The sequence below is a fragment of the Miniopterus schreibersii genome (genome assembly GCF_964146895.1).
Source record: "Miniopterus schreibersii genome assembly, chromosome: 6".
NCBI classification, from domain to species: Eukaryota; Metazoa; Chordata; class Mammalia; order Chiroptera; family Miniopteridae; genus Miniopterus; species Miniopterus schreibersii.
The window spans coordinates 86,279,176-86,301,355 of NC_138107.1; the positions used below are offsets into that span (position 1 = coordinate 86,279,176).

The window sequence follows — 22,180 nt, forward strand, 5'->3', positions numbered from 1 at the left end:
TGCTACTACCAGTGATAGACATACTTCTGACTAAATTCTAGGCAGCCCCTGCTGAGCCCTCTTCTTGACTAGGCCTCAGCCTTGGCCTAGAAAACTAGATTCTCATCACAAATGATTTCATGTACAGAGAGAGAGACAGACAGACACACTTGAATAAACACTACCATAGTTCTGTCAGCTCAAGGCTGTGTTGCTAGGGATGACAACTGCAACCCAATTAAGTTCTTGCCTGGGTAAACTCAAGGCTGCCAAAGGAATTTACTCTGTGTTCCGGACAACACCTGGACCCCTGTCTCCCAGGCTCTGTAGAAGGGCAGGTCCCTAACTGACGAGAACCAGTTAGCACACCCAGATAGCCTAATCACATTGGCAAACCCCACCTCCTGCTTTTTGTGAATTTCCACTTCCTGACTTCTTGAATCCATCTCCCCACTTCCTACTCCATCATTCCCTCTGTAAAATGCCCAGTCGATCACCTCTGCACAGATGGAAGTTGAGTTCAGTTTATGCTCGACTCCCTCCCCTGTTGGAGTAGTTATTTCTCGTTAAAACCTGTCCTGACCTCTAACTAGTGTCTGGCTTTGTTTATCTTTGACACCATTCACAGTACTGTTGGGTCTGCTACCATCACTGTGTACCCTAACAGTTACTGGTGAGTCAGAAGCCTTTTACTCTCTGCAGACCAGGAAATCATTTCCTCCTACCCATTTTGTTGAAGAAATTCATCAGTAGCCACAGAAAGAAATTACTATTTTCATATATTGAGAAATATATTCAGATGCATTTTAAATATGTGTAGTATTGGGAAACAGGAAAGGATTTTAGAGCTCATCTAATATAATTTTTTTAGCTGACAGAGGAGACCAACAGGTAGATGACCAATTTAAAATGATGAAAGTAGTTAGGAGTCAAAATAGAGCGAGACTCTCCAGCCAACCAACTCCTAGTCCTGAATCCTTTGCAAAGGAAAGGGTGTTCCCCCATCAGGTTTGGACTGTCTGCACCAAACAGGCTGTGAGATTCCAGCATCACTTAGCATCTCCCACCCAAATTAAAGGTGCACATTCACCCCCAGACTGCATGGTGCATGGCTACCCTGGGCATTTCACCCTGCTCCGAAGACCTGAGAGAGCTATATTCCTGAAACATTTCTTTCTACCTTATTCACAGTACACTTAAATATATATATTTTAGTAGTGCATTCACATGGTATAAAATTCTAAATGTTCAGAAGGATATATGATGAAAAGGCCCCTTTTTTCCGCTATCCCCAAACCACCCACTTCTGTTCTCCTGGGGTAATTGGTGTTCCCAGTTACTTGTGTATCCTTCTGGAGATATTCTAATTAAATGTGAATTTTAATTATCCCTGTAGTCAGGACATTCCCCTCCTCCTCCAGAAATCTTGTGTGGGTGTTTTAGAAAGGTGAATAAACTTAAAAATGGAGCCTGAAAGATTTGGGGAAGAATGTTCTAGCAATGGGAATTATTTAACATTAAATTTGAGGCAGCTGGAATATCTCCTTCTCTGAAATTCTTTAGACATAGGACAGTCTCATCTTTATAGGTTAGTTTATAAGCGGTCTTTTCAACAGTGAATAGATGAAACAGCTTCAAAATTATACGTTTAGCCAGAGATACATATTTTTTTATTACAGATATTATGGGTGAGATATCTTTCCTGTATTTATCACAATAAATCTTAAAACATCTGTTTTAGAAATGATTGTTATAGTCAACTGTGAAATTACATTTATCTTTTTCTCTAAACAAGGGAGTAATCTATTAATCAACTGAGCAATTCTGTCATTTACAACTGTCTTGATTTCAGTGACTATTTTCTTTAGTTGCAAAATACACAAATCTGGCCTTGAAGCACATTTGAAGACCAGTATTCTGAAACCCAAAAGGGAGATCTTTTAAGAAAATGTTTTACTTCAGTGGCATCTCAGAACAGAAGTTTCCTTCTAAAGAGTGGAGGGACATCACAGCTTGTCCCTTCATTCCCCTATCCACAGTGGCTCATGTAGACATTTGCCACCAGTGGGGCTGAAGTCACAGAGTAGGAATTTGTAATCACTTTGTTATCCGTTCCCCCAGCTTTAAATCACAAAAACAAATAAATGGGGAAAACGTAAATTCTTTTGGAAACAGTTTCAGTACTGCTAGTTCAGCTCCGCTGCAAGAGAGGTGAACATTTATAGAAGCAGCAGAAATTTTCTAAATATGGTCTTTATTCAAGAATTCAGATGAGTACCAGTGTCCAAAGATAAGGGCACTGATGACATAGCGTCACTGCTTCCAGAACATAAATCTTTTGGATGATTGTATACCCTCTTCCTACCCCCTTTCGTTTATGGCTTGGTTCACTTTAAATTACTGGTAATTGATTTATACTTTAAAATAATTACATCTAAAAATAGTTTAGAATGGAATACATTAAAATTGAGATTTTATATGAGTACTATAATTATTTTAAAATTTCATTGATATTAAAAACTGCCCTGCAATAAGAGATAGCCCTTGAACTGATATGGCCTGAGGACCCTCAGGTTTCTACCAGTTTGTTGGTTCTTGTGTCCACATTATAGAGGGCATTGTCCTCAGCCCATGTGTGAAGCCTGCAGTCTAGCAGAAAAAACTGCAGGAAAAATAGACAAATTTAAATCATTTCATCATCAATTCATAATTAGAAGTGTTGTTGGAGGCATTGGTTTATAGCTTAAAGAAGTTCTCCCTTCATTTGTAGGAAAACTTGGGCAAAGGCCAAACTTTGGGCAGAAACTCATTTACTAATAGTCACTGAGCATCCACTCGTGACAGGAAACATGTGAGTAACTCGGGTGCAGATCTGTCCTCGAGAAGCTCATGATTTAATGGGACAGACATGCAAAACAGAGCCAGGTTCAGAGTGCTGTGGGGTCTGTGGTTAGAGTGAGATTAATTCTGAGTGGTGGGTCCCTAAACCTTTCACACATGATGTCTGAGCACTTGTTATATTGGCAGACACTGTCCTGGACATTAGAGATAAAACACCAGCCACGGCATGGTCTTCTCTGGGAGAGGACCTGCCTGTGTATGTATTGGTTGAGGAAGGACGAGATCACACATTTCACCTGGAACGTGTTGACTCTGAAGGCCCTTTGACACATCCCAGGTGGCAGGTTAGACAGTTGAATGTGTGAATCCAGAGTTTAGGGAGAGGCCTGGACAGGGACCTACTGTGAGTGGGATCCTTGAAGCTGTGGACATGACTGTGATCTAGAGAGAGAACCAAGCCTGGAAGAGGAGACAGCCCAGGAGGGGCCAGCAGCGCCTCCCTAGAGAGCGCTCCAGAAGAAGGGGGTGGAAGCCGCAGCAACGAGCGCTTGCCTTGGGCGTGCTCATTATTAAACTCTCCGTCCTGTTCTCTTCGAGTCCATGGCTCACATAAGTTTTATCTCACTGGAGTGATTAAGCATGAAAAGAACTTGTAATAGAGGAGGTTTTTTAAAACCTGATTTCATGTTGCATCAGTGTTCCTCAGCTATCTGCTCCAAAAACAGAGTAACTCCCTCCATTGCTTGACAGCTAGACTGATGTTCTGGTTTTTCCTTCTCTCAAATGTTAAAGTGTATTATCTTCCCAAGAGAGCTGTGGTTGGAACTGGTTAATTGGTAGGGAATTGGGAGAGTGGGGGAGGGTAGTTTTTTGTTCCTTTTTGCCTTAATGTAGTATTGAGCACTGGTAACTCATTAAGTCAACGTCCTTTATTCGGGAATTAGGTGTCTGTCCTATTGTCTGGGATCTGTTTCTCTAAAATGAAAAAAAAGTGTGTTACTTAAAAAACGCTTCAGTGCTAAGGCATTTCCTCTGTCCCTTCACAAATGACAGGCCCTGGGGAGATAGTGGTGAGCAGAGCAGGCATGGTCCAGTCCTCAGAAGCTTACAGTCTAATGTGGGAATCAGAAATCAAATAATCTCACATTAAAGACTGAGAGTAGTGATGATTGCCCCAATAGAAGATGGTGGGTACCCACAGGGAGGAGTAAGAGACCTTCCTGCGTCCTTGTGGAGAGAAACTGTTTGCTAATGAGCTATCATCACTAAAAACAAAAGTCGTAACTGATAAAAGGCCCCTTCAGACAGCACCAAGGTACAGAGCTGCTCTTCGGAACATACTTGGACAAATGGGTGTGGATGTGGAAAGGAGGTGAAGAAAACCCTCTGCCACCCATGATGTTTGCCTTACAGTGGGGTTCAGCCAAAATAATTATCGAGTGTCCACCATGTACCCAAAACTCTTTTAGGTGACAGGGGTACAGCTGTGAATAGTCTTTTCCCCCAAGCTTAGTGTCATACTCTCTTAAAAGCTAAAAGAGACAAGGATGTAAAAAACCTTATTAAATCCTGGCCTTTCTAGTCAGATAGTCCTGGCTTGACCACTTAACACCTTTACCAACTTGATCCCTCTCAGGTTGTTTCTGCGTCTGTAAAATGGAAGTAGTTTGCTTGGTTGTCACAGTGAGTTGCCCAGGGGTAGATAAATCTCAGTAGATGCAAAAGATAGAAAGGTGATTTTTTTGTTTTTAAATATATCTTTATTGATTTCAGAGAGAGGAGGAGAGAGAGATAGAAACCAACGATGAGAAAGTCATTGATCGGCTGCCTCCTGCACACCCCTGACTGGGGATCGAGCCCACAACCCGGGTATGTGCCCTGACTGGGAATCAAACCACCATCTCCTGGATCCTAGGTCAATGCTCAACCACTGAGCCACGCCCGGCCAGGAAGGATAGAAAGTTTTAATGGCAGCAAATGCAGAGACCACCAGGGCCCACCACACAGAGCAGAAGATACCAGCATGTTCCCTGGGAGGGCCTGCTTCCCAGGCCCCAGGTTCCCCTCATGACATCCAGCTGGATGGCACCACTGTCAGGGAGCTGCCAAGCTCTGTGAGAGGCTCTTATGCTGCTCACCCCCCACCCGCCTTCCTCTCCCTGCATGTGCTCTAGCTCTGCCCTGTGCCAGTCCCATCCCCCAGCACAGCCCTGAGTGTGTGCTTCCAGACCTGGGGACCTGAGGGGTGTTCCCTAGGGCCAGCCTCAGCACATTCCGCATTGCTGGTACTTAACTCACAGGATTGTTTTGACAGATTACAAGGTAAAGCTTTTGGTATAGCGCTTAGCACAAAGTCAGCACTCAATGAAGGTATTAATACCATTATAATGTTATAATACATTATAACATTAATTATTAATTAATACATTAATACCATTCTTATTCACAGTGAGATAAAACATTAGACAAACTATTTCAGAAGAATCTTTTCCAAATATGGTTAGATAACATGCTTACATAACAAAATGTATTTTCTCAGGTCAAACACACACCTAAGTTTTGTCTCCTTAATTTGAGAAATTCTTTACAATGAACCTCTGCTGCTGCTTTATTTTCCAGAAAAATAAGTGAATATTATCCTCTTAACCCTTCACCTCCAACCCAGGAAAACAAAACAACCCATAAAATGTGAAACCAGGATTTGCTCGTATCATTTGATAATGTCCATACAACATAAGGACTGTATTTATTGTGCTGCTGGCCACATTTCAGTATTAGAGTACTAGAATTATTACAGTAACAACCAGCTAAATTTTCACTACTTAATGCTTTGTGTATCCCCTAAGTTACTTAACTGGTCCATGTTTTCAGTTCTAAACACATTTTGTCCTAAACAAGTTGAGGTGATGAGGTTTGCGGAAACGGGGGCCCTTTCTCCCACCCATCAGTAGTCCTGGCCTCATTTCCAGGTGCTGTTTGGCACGGCCGACGGGCAGGTGATCGTCATGGACTGCCACGGCAGGATGCTGGCCCACGTCCTCCTGCACGAGTCCGACGGCATCCTTAGCATGTCCTGGAACTACCCTGCCTTCCTGGTGGAGGACAGCAGTGAGAGCGACACAGACTCCGACGACTACTCCCCGCCCCAAGGTAGCTGGCTGCTCCACAGGGACGAGTGTCTGGAGGGGAACGAACCCATTTAGAGGAGGAAGGGTAACAGTCTGCCATGGGCACAGCACTCTAACTTACTGGAAAGGGTCCTCGGGCTGAAGTGAGGCCAGTCGGCCTCATCTCTGTTCCTGATTTGACTCTGCCATCCCCTTTCTCGCTATCACTGGGCACGCTGATGAAGTGCCATTGGCTTAGGTTTTCCTACATATAAAATGTATGACCCTTTCTGTGTCCTGGGGAGTAGTGAGAATAAAGAGAGCTGAAGATGAAGTATGCTGACAATAACTAATATGTGGTGTTCCTCCCCTAATGTTAAAGCCCATAGCTTTAATTGTGTGAGAAAAGGATTATTAGTTCTGCCCGTAATGAAGGCCAGCATGTTGGGCAGATAGGTATCTGTGTCTCTGTCTTTATTTGGGGGAGAAACTCTTACCTCTCTCAGTTTAGAAAAACCTGCCTCTCCACCCCTTCACCTCCACCCCTAACCCCCATAAGCCTCACAGTGATACTAAACCAGATTAGTTGGTATCTGAGTTTTTACCCATTTGGACCAGTAATGAACGATTGTCTCAGACTTGGTGGGGGTGATTTTTAACTCCAGCCTCCACCCCGCACAATGTCTTACCCTGAAATATGTGAGACCCAGCGAAAGGCACAGCCTTTGACGTTGGTGCAACTGTCACGAGCCAGTGTCAGCACTCAGCGCTGGCCTGCCCAGGACCCTGGCTCTTCCCCAATGTCCTGTCTCCCAAACCCACCTCTTTTTATTACAAGACAAAATCATAGTATGAAATAGTAGAACGGATGGCTGCCTGGTTAAGGTGGTCACACTGTGCTGAGTGCTCTAATGGTCTAAGGGCACACTCTGGACAATTTCTGCCCTTTCCTGTGACGTGTGTTTGTCCCATGAAGGGCTGGTCTAGTGATAATCTTTAAAATACACCTCTCATCAGCACGTGCCCCATTGGGACCTGGAATGCTCCCGCTTTGTCTTCTCCTTCCTGTCCCAGAAGTGATATGTTCTGCTTCCCAGAGAATATACATACACATTTACTTGTGTGTGTGTCTTTATTTTAGGAGAAGATGTTTACACATGAAAAAAAAATTAAGATCAGTGGTAGTATTTCAGAATAGGTGGGTCTTTAGGGAGTGTGTTCTTATCACCCACAGATCCATTTGGGAAGTAACTATGCCTTTTGTTAGTACGACCCAGCCTTGAGTGAATTGTTGATCATTTCTTCAGCCTCATAGTAATAAAATCAGTGTCTTAAAACATTGGACTCAGCATGGTTTTAAAACAGAACTTTACCAGAGTGAATTCAGATTTACTGATCCCCACTTATTATTGTAAGAAACAAGATCCAGAGACCAAGGTTTTGAAGCAAGTGTAGATTAAGTATAAGAACAGAATTCAGTACCTGGTGCTACTCTAACCAGTTGCCTTTCTCAGAAGCAGTGAGGTGATTTGGAGATGGTGGAGTTTGCCTTTCAGATAGAATAGCGTTTTCCTGGTGGCCAAGGGAGTTTGAGTGCAGAGGTAGGTACCTCAGCATGTTCAGGTGAAGCAAAGGAGAGCGGTAACTTGGGATTGTCTGCAGGCAGGGCTGAGTCGGGGTGAGCAGGCGGATGTCAGGAAGGCCCACCCGGATGTCTGCCAGAGGTGAGCTCGGAGTAGGTGTGACGCATAAGGGAGCCTCTGAGAGAGCCCTGATTCACCCTAGCCCATGGGCGGGACTGACTGACTTTTTAAACAACACATGAACGAATCCAGAATGTGGTCCATCATGGTTCCTTTCTTAACTAGTGAGTACTGCCTGACTTTACAAAGCAAGTGTTTCTTTTGTGCTGATTGCACTGTGAATATAGCAGAATTCTTTGAACCACATCCAACCTCAGCCGCCTTTCCAGATTTGGGGTCTCTTAAGTTAAAAACTTAACTAAGAACCCCTATAGTGGCTGCTGTGGCTGCTCAGTTCCCATAACATTCAATGAAAGAGCATTTAGTGTTGATAACAGCTTTCCTCTGCATGTTGGACCAGGATTAAGAAAACATTTCCCTTTTCTTCCCATCATTCTTATACATGATGGGACAATAGTAGTGAGTATGCAAAACCAGAGTTTATTCTTGTATTATTTATTATTGTATTATTTTCCATACGAACAACTGTAAACCAACTTTTTCCCCATCCTGTATGTTATATGACATTCAAATAATTCACTTTTATACATCATTAGAAACACATAACACATTAGCACCCAAGTTAATAAACTTTTCCCACATACTTTTCCCACCACACCTCTCAGGGTTCTCTGGTGAGCACCCTCTGTGCGCTGTGTAGGTTGGAGTGGTGTGGAATGGTGCTTTATTTAGTAGCATCCCAGTCTAGAGCCTGATCTGCATTGTCGGGCACTTTTCAAGACCCTTCAAGATTGCAGCGTTGTTGCCCTGGATTTGGGTCATGTGCTCGTTGTCTCTTTTTCACTCAGCACTTTTGTTTTCACAGATGGTCCAGCAGCATATCCCATCCCAGTGCAGAATATCAAGCCGCTGCTCACTGTCAGCTTCACCTCGGGGGACATCAGCTTAATGAACAACTATGATGACTTGTCTCCTACTATCATCCGCTCAGGACTGAAAGGTACAGAGGCTGCATATGACCCCAGGCCCAGGGATCAGCTCAGCCTACCAGGCTGGTTGTCGTACACCCAGTACTTACTGATTCTTGTCCCCTGCAGTGACCTCTTTCTGACTTAGGGAGTCTATTAGTAAAGGCCATTTCTTTTTGCTTTTCTACTTATCTTCCCAGTCTTGCCTAGAGGAAGGATTCCTGATCTTCAGTCTTCATCTTCACCTGCTGCTCTTCTCCCACTACAACAAGAGTGGTCCTCTCCCTGGTGTTCGGTGTGTTTGTCTCTGGCTGACACTGTGTCTGTAGAGTATTGGACGGCAGTACCTGCTGTTCTTGAGGCAGCAGACAGTGCACGAAATACATTAACACAGAAGCCCCTGTAGTTTTAAGGCTTATTAAGGCCCTGATGGTTGTGCATACTGGTTTTTGCTGTCAAAGGGCTCTCACATTGCTGTGTCCCTTGATACTATTAGTTGTATAATTGTTAGAACAAGAAATGGCATTATTATTATGAAACTTACTCCTTTTAAAAGACTGACTTGCCTTCGTAGACTATAACTGTCTCAGGATAACTTTATTACTGTCTAATGCACTCAGAAATAGTCAGGAGGCTTTGTCTAGAAGTAGATAACAAAGATTATTCAAGGGTCTTAGGGTTTGCAAACCAGAAACACAACTAGGCAATACCCAGACTATTCAAACAGAGAAAGAAAACCCGAGGCTCTTAAAAAGCACATTCTTGAAAAGAATCAATCCTGCATTCTTAGCCCCTGCATTGGTCCAAGATGGTAATCTTCAGATGTCCTGTGGTCTGGACAGTGGAGCAGTTTCTTTTTGAGGTCATTCAGATGGTCATCTGAGGGTTTGACGTATGTCCAGGCATTGAAGCACAATTACCCAAGATGCATTCGGGCACTGACAGAGGACTGGAAAGTCCAGACGGTTAAGTTCCCAGGCTAGTTAAGACAAGAATAGAATAATTTCCTCATGCCTCAGCCTACTTTATTGAATAATTTAGCAGCTTGACCATAGTGACTCCATTTTATTTATTCACTCTATTCAGCTGAAGAAATTCCTGGCCATTTACTTGTAAATATTTGGGCTCATTCTTAATTTGGACAGACAGCTCCCACCTAGTAAACAGACTTACCTTGAGTGCTCTCAGGGCTCATCTTTGAGCAACCTCTGAGTATGATTGTGTGTCAGTCCTGAGGGGGCAACAACCCACTTTTCTGTTGGGAAAAGACAAAATGCAAGGAACGTTATTAAAATGAATAAATAGCAAAAAGCATGGTGCAGGTACTCCCTCACCCATTGACCAAAGCGGGGCAGCCGGGGACCTTTGGGGATTAAGCGCTGTCGCCTTTATTTCTGCAGCATTGCAGCGATGTTCTTGCCCTAAACACCTGTAGACTTCATCTTTTTGTTATTTTTACCTGTTTGTGTTAGTGGCTGCTCCTTTTGACTTCTTTGTGTTTCCGAAGGTACCATCCAGAAAGGTTGTTTCAGTTTCATCATCATGACAAGGCTCTTCACTAGAACCGTCGAGGCATTTGGGTATCCAGAGCACACTGAAGTGTATGCACAGACCCTCTCCCTTCCCCATCACCTTGAAAAATCTATTCGCCAGGATATGTATTTGATTCTTCTAAGTTACCTTTCATTTCCTGGTTTGTACTCCACCTTATTCATACCCTACTGTATGAAAAGGGGGGAATTCCTGTTACTGATGCTTTCACTCAGGTTGTAGAGTTTTTTCATTTGGTGCTTGTCTGTAACTACTTCCGCTGAGCCCTCTGCTACCTCTGTCTCTGGTTTCTGTCTGTGGCTGACTTGACAAGCAAGCTCTGGCTTCCCTGGGTCTGGAGAGTCATCTTGTCCTGGAGGCCACTGTCCACTCTTCAAGGGAAGTTCAGTTTCTCAGAATGGCTGTTGTTAATGTCAGCATCAATACCACACATGGATAAGAAAGATGCCGTGATCATGTGTGACCTGTTAGAGCTTAGGAGCTGTGGAATTCCTTTCCAGCCCCTCTGCAGAATGGGCTCCTGGGTTGCAAGTTTCAGGGATCTCTGTATAAGGCACAGATAGTCTTAGGGCCTCGAGGGAGAAAAACTAGCCCGTAAATCTTCCTAGTACTAACAGTTCGTTTGCCAGCAGGAATAAGTAGTGGCTCATATTGGGATTAGACAAACCACGTAATAGCCATTTATTGTAAGCACTAAAAGGCTGGTAGGAGGGCATCACATCTCCAGTGGGGACATTTCTCTGATAGCACTATCACCCAACAGAAGTGTTTCTCTTCTTTTTCTAAACCCCAGAACATTATCAGCTGCTGACTAAGAGTCAGGGCCTTCCTATGTAGATGTATTCTTTACCTGAACATTATCTTCCCAGTGGCACATAGAAATCAAATAAAGTTAGGCTTTGCTAGTGATTTACTTTTTACTTTTAGCATTTATAACCTCTTTGAGTCATCTCTTGCGGGGGGGGGGGGGATGCACAACAATGGGAAAAGCACTTAGGATGTACAGTCACAGGTTTTATTACCTTGGCTGCTCTCTCAGAGCTCTGCAAGTCCTACTATGGAAATGCTGGCATTAGAGATAGATGTTTAACATGCCAGCTTTATCGTATGTTGTCTTTGCCTGATTTAGTTATGTTTCGGGGCACTGCAATTCCTATCTAAGTAATAAAACCTGTTTTTAATAGAGTCTTTGTTGCCTTCAGAGAAATCGGTAGCCAATATCTTTATGAGAGAAAAGGGAAGAACTGCTGTTGTATTTGCTAAGCATCTCTGTTTTTTAAACTACTTAAGTGAAAGTTCAGGGAGGGTCATGTTTCAAGCTGACCATTTCTTCTTTGTGATTTCAGAGGTGGTTGCCCAGTGGTGCACGCAGGGAGACCTCCTCGCGGTCGCTGGTATGGAACGGCAAACCCAGCTTGGCGACCTTCCCAATGGCCCTCTCCTGAAGAGTGCCATGGTCAAGTTCTACAATGTTCGTGGGGAGCACATCTTCACACTGGACACACTTGTGCAAGTAAGGCTGTGTGTGGGGCACTCACTGTGATGCCCTGTGTTAGTGTGCCCCCAGTCTCCATAACATACTTGTGAGTTGGTTATGCTCACTGTAATTGTCTTTGACAGATTTTAATCTTTTGTTGACTTTAATTATATTATGGGATATGAACCATGAAAAATAGGGAGAAAGACATTTTTGCCTTTTAACCAAAATAATTTATTTCATTACCCAAATGAGTGGACAGTAAGCAGAGTGACCTAGTGTTTATCATCACAGTGAAGTAGAATCAGAAATGTGCAAAAGTGAATGCTGAATCTTCATTTTTTTCACTAGGATTTTATGTTTGTTATGCCAGTAATGTACTTTTATATTCACCTAAGTTACTGTTAAACAATGTTTAAAAGCTTAAAGGTCTTTAAGAAAGTCTACACAGGTGGGCCCCTTTCTGTTTGTTTTTATGTTCCAGAAATCTTTAGACCAGTTCATTTCTTGTCCAAGTCAGTTACAGTAGAAGATGAAATTCTTAGCAGGGAGTACTGGACAGAGAGCGGAGAGTGAGTTGATGATTGATGGGGGTAATAATAAACTAGGGACTTATGTCCTAACCTTACCCAGCTCCTCAGAGAGGCAGGTATACCAGACTGGGGTATTTTGTAATTAGATGCAGGCATAAATTATTTAAATGTATCTTCAAAACAAATTATAGCAAAATACACATAACAAAATTTACTATCTTAACCATTTTTAAGTGGTTTAGTAGTGTTAAGTGTATTCCATTGTGGTGTAACCAATCTCTAGAACTTTTTTATAAAACTGAAACTTTAATAGCATTCTGTTTCTATGAATTTGACTATTCTACATACCTCATATAAGTGCAGTCATACAATGTTTGTCTTTTTGCGACTTTTTAAAATTTCACTTAGCTTAATGTCCTTAAGGCTCATACACGTTGTAGCATGTGCCAGAATTTCCTTCCTTTTTAAGGCTGAATAATATGTCATTTTACGTATATGTGTGTGTGTGTATATATATATATATATATATATATCCTATTTTATCCATTCGCGGATAGTGGACGTTTGGGTTCTTTCCTCCTTTCTGCTATCAAGGATAATAAATGCTGTGAACAAGGGCATACAAGTGTGTCTTTGAAAAACTGCTTTCGGTTTTTTTGGATAAATACCCAGTAGACTTGCTAGATCATATGGTGGTTCTGTTTCTAATTTTGGAGGAGCTGTCATACTGTTTTTCATGGTGGCTGCACCATTTTACATTCCTGCCTATGGTACCCAAAGGTTCTGTCTTCTCTATATTCTTGCCAACACTTGTTATTTTCTATTGTATTTTTTTATAGTAGCCATCCTAATGGGTGTGAGGTTTTGATTAGTATTTCCCTGATTATTATGTTGAGCATCTTTTCTTGTGCTTTTTCATCTGCTTATTGGCCGTCTGTGCTTCTTTGGAGAGATGTCTCTTCAAGATCCTTGCCAATTTTATTATATTTATTTATTTTTAATATATTTTTATTGATTTTTAGAGAAAGAGGATGGGAGAGGGTAAGAGAGAGAGAGAAACATCGATCTGTTGCTCCACCCATTTATGCATTCATTGGTTGCTTCTTGTATGTGCCCTGACCCCAGAGATAGAACCTGCAACCTTTGGCATATCAGGACAACACTCTAACCAACTGAGCTATACAGCCAGGGCTGCCAGTTTTTTTGTTGGATTATTTTTGTTGTTGTTGTTGAGTTACAGAATTTAAATATATCTTTTAACAATGCATTATCTTCTGTGGGCAAATAAGCATTTTTTTCAAGTATCCAGCAAACATTTTGAGGGGCTGCTGTGTGGCTAGCACTGAGCTCTAATCTCTAAGTGCTAGTGTATAGGAGTATAACGCAGGAGTCAGTCAAGATAATAAGCTGAAATTAGGTTCCAACCAAAGCTGGAGAGTGTGATTTTTAAAGTGAGTCAATGCTATTCATGCCTTCTTTACAATCCCTAGGGGCAGGAGTAGTACAGATTGCCTAAAATTAGGAATTGGAAAGATTAATACAGTAGAAAAACACAAAAAAATTGAAGATTTAGGAACTATTGGGGATGTTATGAAATCTGGGTAGATGCTTTATGACCTGAGACTAGGGAGGGTGAAGTCATGATAAGGCATTTTCAAGAGGAAGTGATAAAAACAGGGTGGGAATTTGTGGTTGGATAGGAAATTCAGATTACTATTCCTATTTTAGAAGTGAAGTAGTTTTGAGTGATGAAGCACATTAACCGGGGAAGAACTACAGTGGAGTCGAGTTGAAACCATTAGTGTGAGGCCAAGGTGTATGGGAAAATCAGCATAGGTACTGGAGTCCCTGCACATTTGGGATTGAAGGAGAGTTAACCGTGTTTACAGTTTGACCCTTCTGCCAGTGCATTGCCTGGAACGTAGTAGGTGCTCAGTAAATACTTGTTCAGTGGATTGATGGCTGGACAGTTGTCATCATATGCTTTCTTTAGTTCTTTCTGTTGGTTGTATGAACCAGTAGGCTGTGTGCCCTTATCAGTCAGATCTCATACCAGCTTTAGATCTGTAGCTTAACTGGAAGGCAAGTAGGAGAGGATGGGAATTTTCAGCTCTTTCTGAATCAATAAGGCTTTTGTTTTTATTAGGACGTTTGTGAATTGTGGTGCTGAAACACACAAGTGCGCGCAGCATTGTCCACTCTTCTCTTGGCACAGGGCGCCCTCCGCAGCATCTGTCCCCTCGGTAGGGAAGGCTCCTTCCTGCCGCCCAGCTTGGGAGAGTCTATCCTGCTCAACGCCAGACCAGTCGCATTCTTTTGTAACTCTACCCAGTGGTTTCGGCTACTCTTCTCTATGAACCCTTGGGTGCTTCATATCTCTGGCATGTATCACGCTTTTCTGTCCACTTGCTTTATTTTCTTGAAGCCAAAGACCACGTTTTCTTCATCTTCCTGACCTTCGCCATGCCTAGAATGTAATAGAGGCTCAGTGGCCTTAACTGTTGCAAAAGCTCTCATCAGCTTTGACATAGAAGTATCATGGGTGTTGAATTTAAACTGTCTGTCTGCGTTTGGGGATTAGAGAGGGACTTGGCTGATCTTTCTCTGGGGAAAAATATCCATACAGTGTCTCAGCATTTTAATTAATTATTGACTGTTTGTTTGTTTTTTCATTTGAACGGTTGTTTCAACCATTGAAAAAATTGCCTCAATTATATAAAGTTAAATAATGATGCTATTAAAAATCAAGTACAATATTAATTATATATAGCACCAACTTTTCTTGTCTGGAATGATTCAAAAATCACATGTTATTGTGCTGTGCTACTCAAGGAATCCAAAGGCAGTGACATTTTTATAGCAGGAAGGAAGTTAGGCAATTTATTGAACTGTTTATAAAAAGAATTTAATGCAGTTTAGATTGGATAATTTATTTCCAAGCTAATTAGATTGTAGGTTATTGCGTACAAAGCCATTGCCAAGCACTAACTTGCAGCAGCCTCAGTTTTAAAATTGATTCTCCTGATTTACTCATAATAGCGATGCCTGTGGCTGAAGCTCTTATAAGGAAATTTACTATAATTTATTTTCCTTTCCTTCCTACCTGTTGTAATTTAAAATCCTATAATTTATCTCTTTGGCTGTCATCTGTGACCATCTATATATAATAGCATATCTGTTCACCTGACACAGATTTTCAGAGTTAGCACTGCTGACTGAAGCTTGCTGGCTTCAGTCATTTGAGTCTTGGTTGGTGGTGGGTCAGTCGGTCAGTTTTGTTTTGTTGTAGCTTTACGAACTTTTTCTTGCATTAAAGGCAAGTGGGAGGGGCCACCTTATATTTTATAAGATTCTCTCATTGATGTGTAGGATATTTGGGTAAAAAAATTACAGGAGAAGGAAAAAGAAGAAGGTAGGTGTGGGAACTGGAAAATCAAATGAGAGATTGCATTATGGTCACAGACTTCTACCCTCTTGAAGGAGAACCCATTAGCAAAAGTATGTTTGCCTCCTTTTGTTGTGGATTAGCTTCACTCTACCTGTTCTCACGAAGCTGCCACGGGTGTGCTTTGCCTTTTTGTCCTAAATAGGTGAGTAAGTCCTTTCCCCAGTTAGCTGCTTACAAAATACAAAATGGTGTATTCTTTTAAAACTGAGATTGGGGTGACTAAATCCTGAGCTAGCTTTTATTTAACTTAGTTGGTGGCCAAATCATTGTAACATGATATTAAAAAATGTCCAACGCCATTTGTTGGTGACTAGTCACCAGCTTAGTCTGTTTGAAAGTGAGCTATTCTAGAAAGCTTTCCTTCCTTACACCCTCTTGTGCAAACATTAAATATCCCCATCTGCTGGGGCTGTTAGACATTTGAAGTGCATTTGCTCTAAGACAGAGATCCCCAGCTTCTTCATGGGGGAGCTGCAGACAGGAGGGACAGGCTGCAGTGACCTTCACAGGATGGGACCCCTCAGTGGGCCAGGTAGCAGGCCTCAGCCCAGGGCTCATGCTGCAGAGACCTTGTGTTTGGTGGATGGCCCTGTTTTCTCTCTCTTTGACCCTTTTGTTGTCTATTGACTTTTATCCTGCTTGATCAGCTTATCTTTAATATGGAAAGCACACCCTGCTTTGTATTTCTCTTACATTTTTAGAATTCACCTAACTCACTACTGTATACAAAAATAGTAACATAGTGAGGAAGCGTTCATTCCAATTCAAAAATAGATCAATTAGTTTCCTCATCTCAGTCGGTCCTCTGCTGAAACGACCTCTGCTGAAACAACCCCTGCTCTTTGTCTCACTCCTTACCCTCCCTACTTTAGTTTTACTTCATTGCACTTTCACCACCTGACAGTATCGAATAGTCTGGGCAGGTACTAAGTTCTCTCTCTCTCCCTCCACTCTCAGAATGTCAGTGCCATGAGGGCGAGGATTTGATCTTACTCTCACACCTATAGTCTGTCTGGCCCATTGTACACACTTAACAGATGTGTACTGAATGACTGACTGGCAGCTCAGTAGATGAATAAATGACTGGACGGATGCGTGGCCTCTATTGTATAGTGGCAGGGGAGGGGTTTAAGGGGTATTTGGCATGTCTTTGGATGCCATAAGCAGTTGAAACTGGCCCTTGACCATGCTGTTCCATTGTGCTGTGGCAGGGGAATAATGGGAGCAAACTAACCTGTACTCCTTTTAAATGGCTCAGCACCAGCAGTGAGAGAGAGAGATGTGGACCCTTGACTGTCCAGGTATGCCTCGTTTTATTGCTCTTGCTTTATTGTGCTTTGCTTTATTGCCTTTCACAAGTATTGTGGTTTTTTACAAATTCAAGGCAAGACTCTCCACTAGCAAAAAGATTTTGACTCACTTTATTGTCATACTTCCTTTACTGTGGTGGTCTAGACCTGAACCCGTAGTACCTGTGCCTGTGCATTAACCCCTTACCTCCCCACCTGGGCCGTGCCCCTCACTGTTCCACCAGACTCACCTAAGCACTGGATTGCCGCCTCACTAACACCCCTCCAAAAGGCAGCTCACTTTCCTCCCCTTTTGCCTCTTAATTTCGATGCACGAAATAGGTGAACTACACAAATTAGGATTTGAATGTTATCAGTTTCATAGTTCTAGCCATCACTTCTAAAAATGGTTATTTTGTTTGATTTGAGAAAGAGATTGTCCAAAGATTTACACCTGAGTGTTTCCCTGGCAGACAGCAGCTGTTCAAACAAAAGCATTAACCTGTGGGTGGTGGGTGGGTGTGTCCCCTGGAGTGCCTCCAGATTTACTGGACTTGAACATTGGGTGCCTTTCTGTTCTGCAGCAGCTGATCCCAGGTGGTGGGAGTTTTAGGGAGGTTACAGCAGTCTGTGGGGGAGGGCTGCAGGCAGGCTGACCGTGGTCCTAGAGGACAGAGTGGCAGACGTCACTGATTGTGAGGCAGCTAAGTCAAGACTTAACTCTGGTAAAAGCCCCCTGCCCCATGTCTGCAAGCACAGGTAGTCACCAGCACTTTTAGTCTTGTTTAGATCTCCACAACAACAGAACATTTTGTAGCCAGGCCTCTGTAGTCTGGAGTACCAGTAAAGAGCACAGGAAAATGAGCACCAACTGGAAATGAGACTAAAAAAGTACGATGTCATGGGATAAAAGGACTTATGTCTGTGTGCAAATGCTTGTATGCATGTGTGTATTTTCTCCTCCCTCTTTCTGTTGCACTCTCGCTCTCCAGCTTTACTGAGATATAATTGACGTTTAGCACTGTGTACAACAGGTGGATTTGATACAATTATATATTACAACATGATTTCCACCATTGTGTTACCTAACACCTCCGTCACACCATATAATCACTATTTCTTTTTTAAATTTTTACTTATTGATTGATTTTAGAGAGAGGAAGGGAGAGGGAGAGGGAGAGAGAGAGGGAGAGAGAAACATCCATTTGTTGTTCCACTTATTTATGCATCATTGGTTGATTCCTGTATGTGCCCTGACTGGGGATCGAACTCACAACCTTGGAGTATTGGGGCAAACACTCTAACCAACTGAGCTCTACCCGGCCAGGGCTCACCATTTCTTTTTTGTGGTGAGAAAATTTAAGATCTACTCTCATCAACTTGCAAGTGCATAGTAAAGAATATTATGAACTATAATCACCATGCTGTGCATTAGATCCCATGCGAAAGGACTTTCTACAGGTTTACAGGACTTACAATGTTCCTGAGATCATGGCCCTGTCGCGCACAGCCTCAGACTCAACGGTCATTACAATAATTTCCCCACATCAGATACCTCAGAATCTTCAGTCAAGAGGGGCAGCTCTCACTATTTATGAATTCTTCCTTATTTTTCTAATACGACCTTAATTATGGCAAAGGTACCAGTATTCATACAGGGAGTATATGCTATAAAAACTAAGATAATGAGCACCCTCCCCCCTACTCCCGTGCTGGCATAAACTGTCACTGGCTTGGGCAACTAAGTGAATGCTGTGCCCCAGATTGCTTTCCTATGTACCCTCATCCTCCTCTTAGGAGACCGCATTTCCTGGTAACACTGCTGCAAATAACAGTTTTTCCTTTGAGGCCCTGCAGGATTCACTTCTCCAGGCTAAAAAGTTTTAGCTCTTTTCTGCTGGTTCTAGTTTTCAATCTTTTCAGGTCCTTTTGCTCCCTTTTGTGAAGAATTGTGTTTTCCTGCTCAATGCCATGCCCAGTGTGGAGTAGCACAGCCCCTCCTCACCTTCGAGATGTGCCTCCGGCTGTTGCGTGCTCACCTAACAGTACTGCTTGGCTGATTTCTCTCCGCTTGTGGGCCTACATGACCAGTGGATTCTTTTCTGCCATAATGAATCATTCCTGTCATCCATTTGCTATTTATGCAGCCCTGTTTCTTCTCTGAACTATTTGCCTTTTCTACAGACTTGTGTTTTGGTTTGTTTCTGAGTAAAAAAAATAGCCTTGACCAAAGGAATTAAGGAGAAGCTATGGGGAGAATTTGGATTCATTTCTTTATTTGTGATTGACAGTTTAATTTTTTAGTAGGACATCACACATCTTTACGAGGTTATATACTGACAGTTACTAGAGGCAGTAAGGTGAGCAGCAGCTGTGGAGGAGAAAGGGGTGGGAATCAGCTCTCCCACTAGTATCTGCAACCAGGACCTCGGCCTCTCAGCTTCACTCCTTCCTGTGTTAAATGGGAGTGTGGATACCTCCGTGGGGGCTTCGAGAGTTAGAGGAGATGGCATGTGTGCTTGTTAAACAATGTAGTGTGTCAGTGGAATGTAGTAAGTTTTTAAACCATGACCGTTATTTCTGTTACGATGGGGAGTGACAATACATGTAAATGTAACAGAGAAGGTTTTATGCAGTTTGAAGGTCTGTATACCTGGTTTAAGTTCCTTTGTACAGGATGTAAGAGATACATACTCATCATGATGATTTTAAAACCCTCCCAAAGCATGCAGTCAACTATCACACAGAGATGGTTACTATGGAAAGCAGAACTAGGAGGGAGGGGACTGGAGGAGGAATACATGTAGCCTTTCTGTGTGACCGTTGGAGTGGCAGGTAGGATTCAAAAGTAATGGGAAGTTGGAGGAGGAAGTTTCTGGTGTTTCTGCAGCCAGTTCCGACCAGTCAGGTTGTGCTAATTGAAAACTCTTCTTCATTACTTGAGCTCTAGGTTGTAAATATCTTAGGAGACTCAGGGTTGGGGTTGGGGGCAGTAGCATGTCTTTAAGATTAATCATGATTTTGGTATTAGTAGACCTCTGTCCTGACCTTCACTTATGGGGATTGATGATACCAAAGAACATTGTGTATTTTTTATGTGTTGTCTGCACTGTCTTCAGCAGTGAGTAGCCTTGCTCTGAATTGCAGGTCTCTCTATGGGGTCTTCCTTCTGTGTGGGACCCTCTTGTAAAGAGTCCAAAGGACCCATCTTGGAAGTTTTTGGAAGCCCCAGACTTGAGTTCCAGGCTCCCTGGTCCTCTCTGTGATGGAAATGGAAGTTGAATTATCTTCAGCCTAGCAGTTTGTTTTGAAGTTGAAACCAGGATTAGCTGACCCCCGGGGGCTATTTTAAGCAAGCGTCTTTATGTGTTCCTTTTATCTTGATGTTTGTCATAAAGTGTTGTGAAAATTCTGTTCCTATCTGTCATTCATATAAAAGATCTGGTATCCCCACTTCTCATCTTTGAAACCCCTCAAGACCTCATTAAATTAGAGCTCCCATCTGCCTGGCTTGGAATAAACAAATTCTCTCACTGCTTCTCCATCACGGCTTTCACCTTTCTTTCTTCCTTGGCTAATCTTACTTAGACGGCGCCCCTGAGCTTTGAGTTTTTTCAGTACAAGCAGTTTCTACTTGCACATTTGGATGTCGGCCTGCCTTTTCAAAGCAGGTAATGGCAACAAACCCCCAAGAGGCTACCCGAGAACCTGTGTTCCCTCTCTCTCCCCCTTCCAGCTACCTCTCTACTTTCTCTCGGCCCCAATCAGCACTACGGCTGAGTATCACAGTGACTTAACGTGTCAGGTATGACCTGTGAATGGTCCCTGTAGCACTTTGACATCTTTCATCTCCTTTAATGCTCACAGCTCCCACTGACGCATAACAAAGTAGACTTGCAGAGGTTATGTAATAGCCCCCAGGTCACACAGCTCCTGCCCCAAATCCAGTATTGATTTGACTCTAACCTGCTCCCTGTCAGGAGAAAAGGGAAGGGCCTTCTGGTCCACCTCATCACCATCTGCCCCAGCCATGGGAACAACCACCAGTTATTTGGGGGATCCAGATAATCAGAGCTTTAGTAAGGAGTATGGATTACTGTACCCTAAGATGATTGCATCTTCTGGTAGAAACACCGCTACATTAGGTTTTATGACACTAAATTAAGTGAGATAATACATGTGCAAGAACTTTGTAAAACTATTCCAGTACTCTATCTGTACTCTGGCCTGAGGAGCTAACTACTTTTCGATGGAAGTACTGAATTTTCATAATACAGTATTGAGCATTCTTTATTGTACTTTTTTAAACAAATACTCTCAAAAACTATTAAGTCACTTTATTTTGCTTGAGACAAGCATGCATGGTCTTTCTTTGCTTGCAAGAGTAAAAGCTCACGTGTGGTTGCTCTTCACTTCCTGGCAGCGCCCCATCATCTCCATCTGCTGGGGCCACCGGGACTCCAGATTGCTGATGGCTTCAGGACCGGCCCTGTACGTGGTACGTGTGGAGCACCGGGTGTCCAGCCTGCAGCTGCTGTGCCAGCAGGCCATCGCCAGCACCCTGCGAGAAGACAAGGATGTCAGCAAGCTGACCCTGCCCCCCCGCCTCTGCTCCTACCTCTCCACTGCCTTCATCCCCACCATCAAGGTAGAGCCCTCTTCCTTCCCTCCCCCATCCCTCCTCCCCCCTCTCCCTGCGGAGAGGAGGACAGGGACGGAAGATGGCTGAGAATCCCGGGGCAGCACGGGAGTCAGGCCTGCCCTTGACAGGAGCGCCTGGGTGGGACGGTGTGCGGCTCGGCAGAGCTCCACCGCGCTCTGCCGCAGGTGCATCATCTCCAGCGTGTCCGCGAGGGATTCGCCTCGAGTGATGGACTTTAGCTTTCTCGGGGCGGAGGCAGGCTCCAAGCTCGGTTGCTGCGTCGTCCTGACGGTCAGGCTTAGTCATGACTTCCTGGCAATGCTGCCATTACTCCCACTTGAGAAAGCATCCCTAAAAGTTGAGTAACTTCCTCCAGAGCTCCTTATGGGAATGGTCAGGGTTGAGCCCAGTCCAATTTTAGGGCCCACCGTGCTCACCACTGTGCTGAGGAGGAGCAGCCCCCGCCCAGCACACGCCGTCAGCTGTCTTTATACTGATTGTAACTCGAAACTGCTTTTCAGTGATAGCACGTGAGATGTGTCTGCCAGGTGCTCTTCAGGTGTGGGTTGCCCCCTAACCTAAGGTTCTTTTCTGCATTCTCTTACTGTCTCTGCTTCTAAGTATTAGATTAACTTGTTGGTT

General features: G+C 43.3%; 1 protein-coding gene across 3 annotated transcripts in view; it reads left to right on the forward strand.

The window, feature by feature from the left end:
- The window catches only part of TULP4 (TUB like protein 4), a 99,190-nt gene that overhangs the window by 52,812 nt on the left and 24,198 nt on the right, over positions 1–22,180 (forward strand). For 2 of the 3 annotated variants that reach the window (XM_081139603.1, XM_081139604.1), the window contains 4 exons: positions 5,790–5,970; positions 8,496–8,630; positions 11,496–11,662; positions 21,320–21,544. In XM_081139603.1, the coding sequence (XP_080995729.1) occupies positions 5,790–5,970; positions 8,496–8,630; positions 11,496–11,662; positions 21,320–21,544 (708 nt within the window). The remainder of the gene's footprint in view (positions 1–5,789; positions 5,971–8,495; positions 8,631–11,495; positions 11,663–21,319; positions 21,545–22,180) is intronic. The other variant, XM_081139605.1, reaches the window with a different exon arrangement.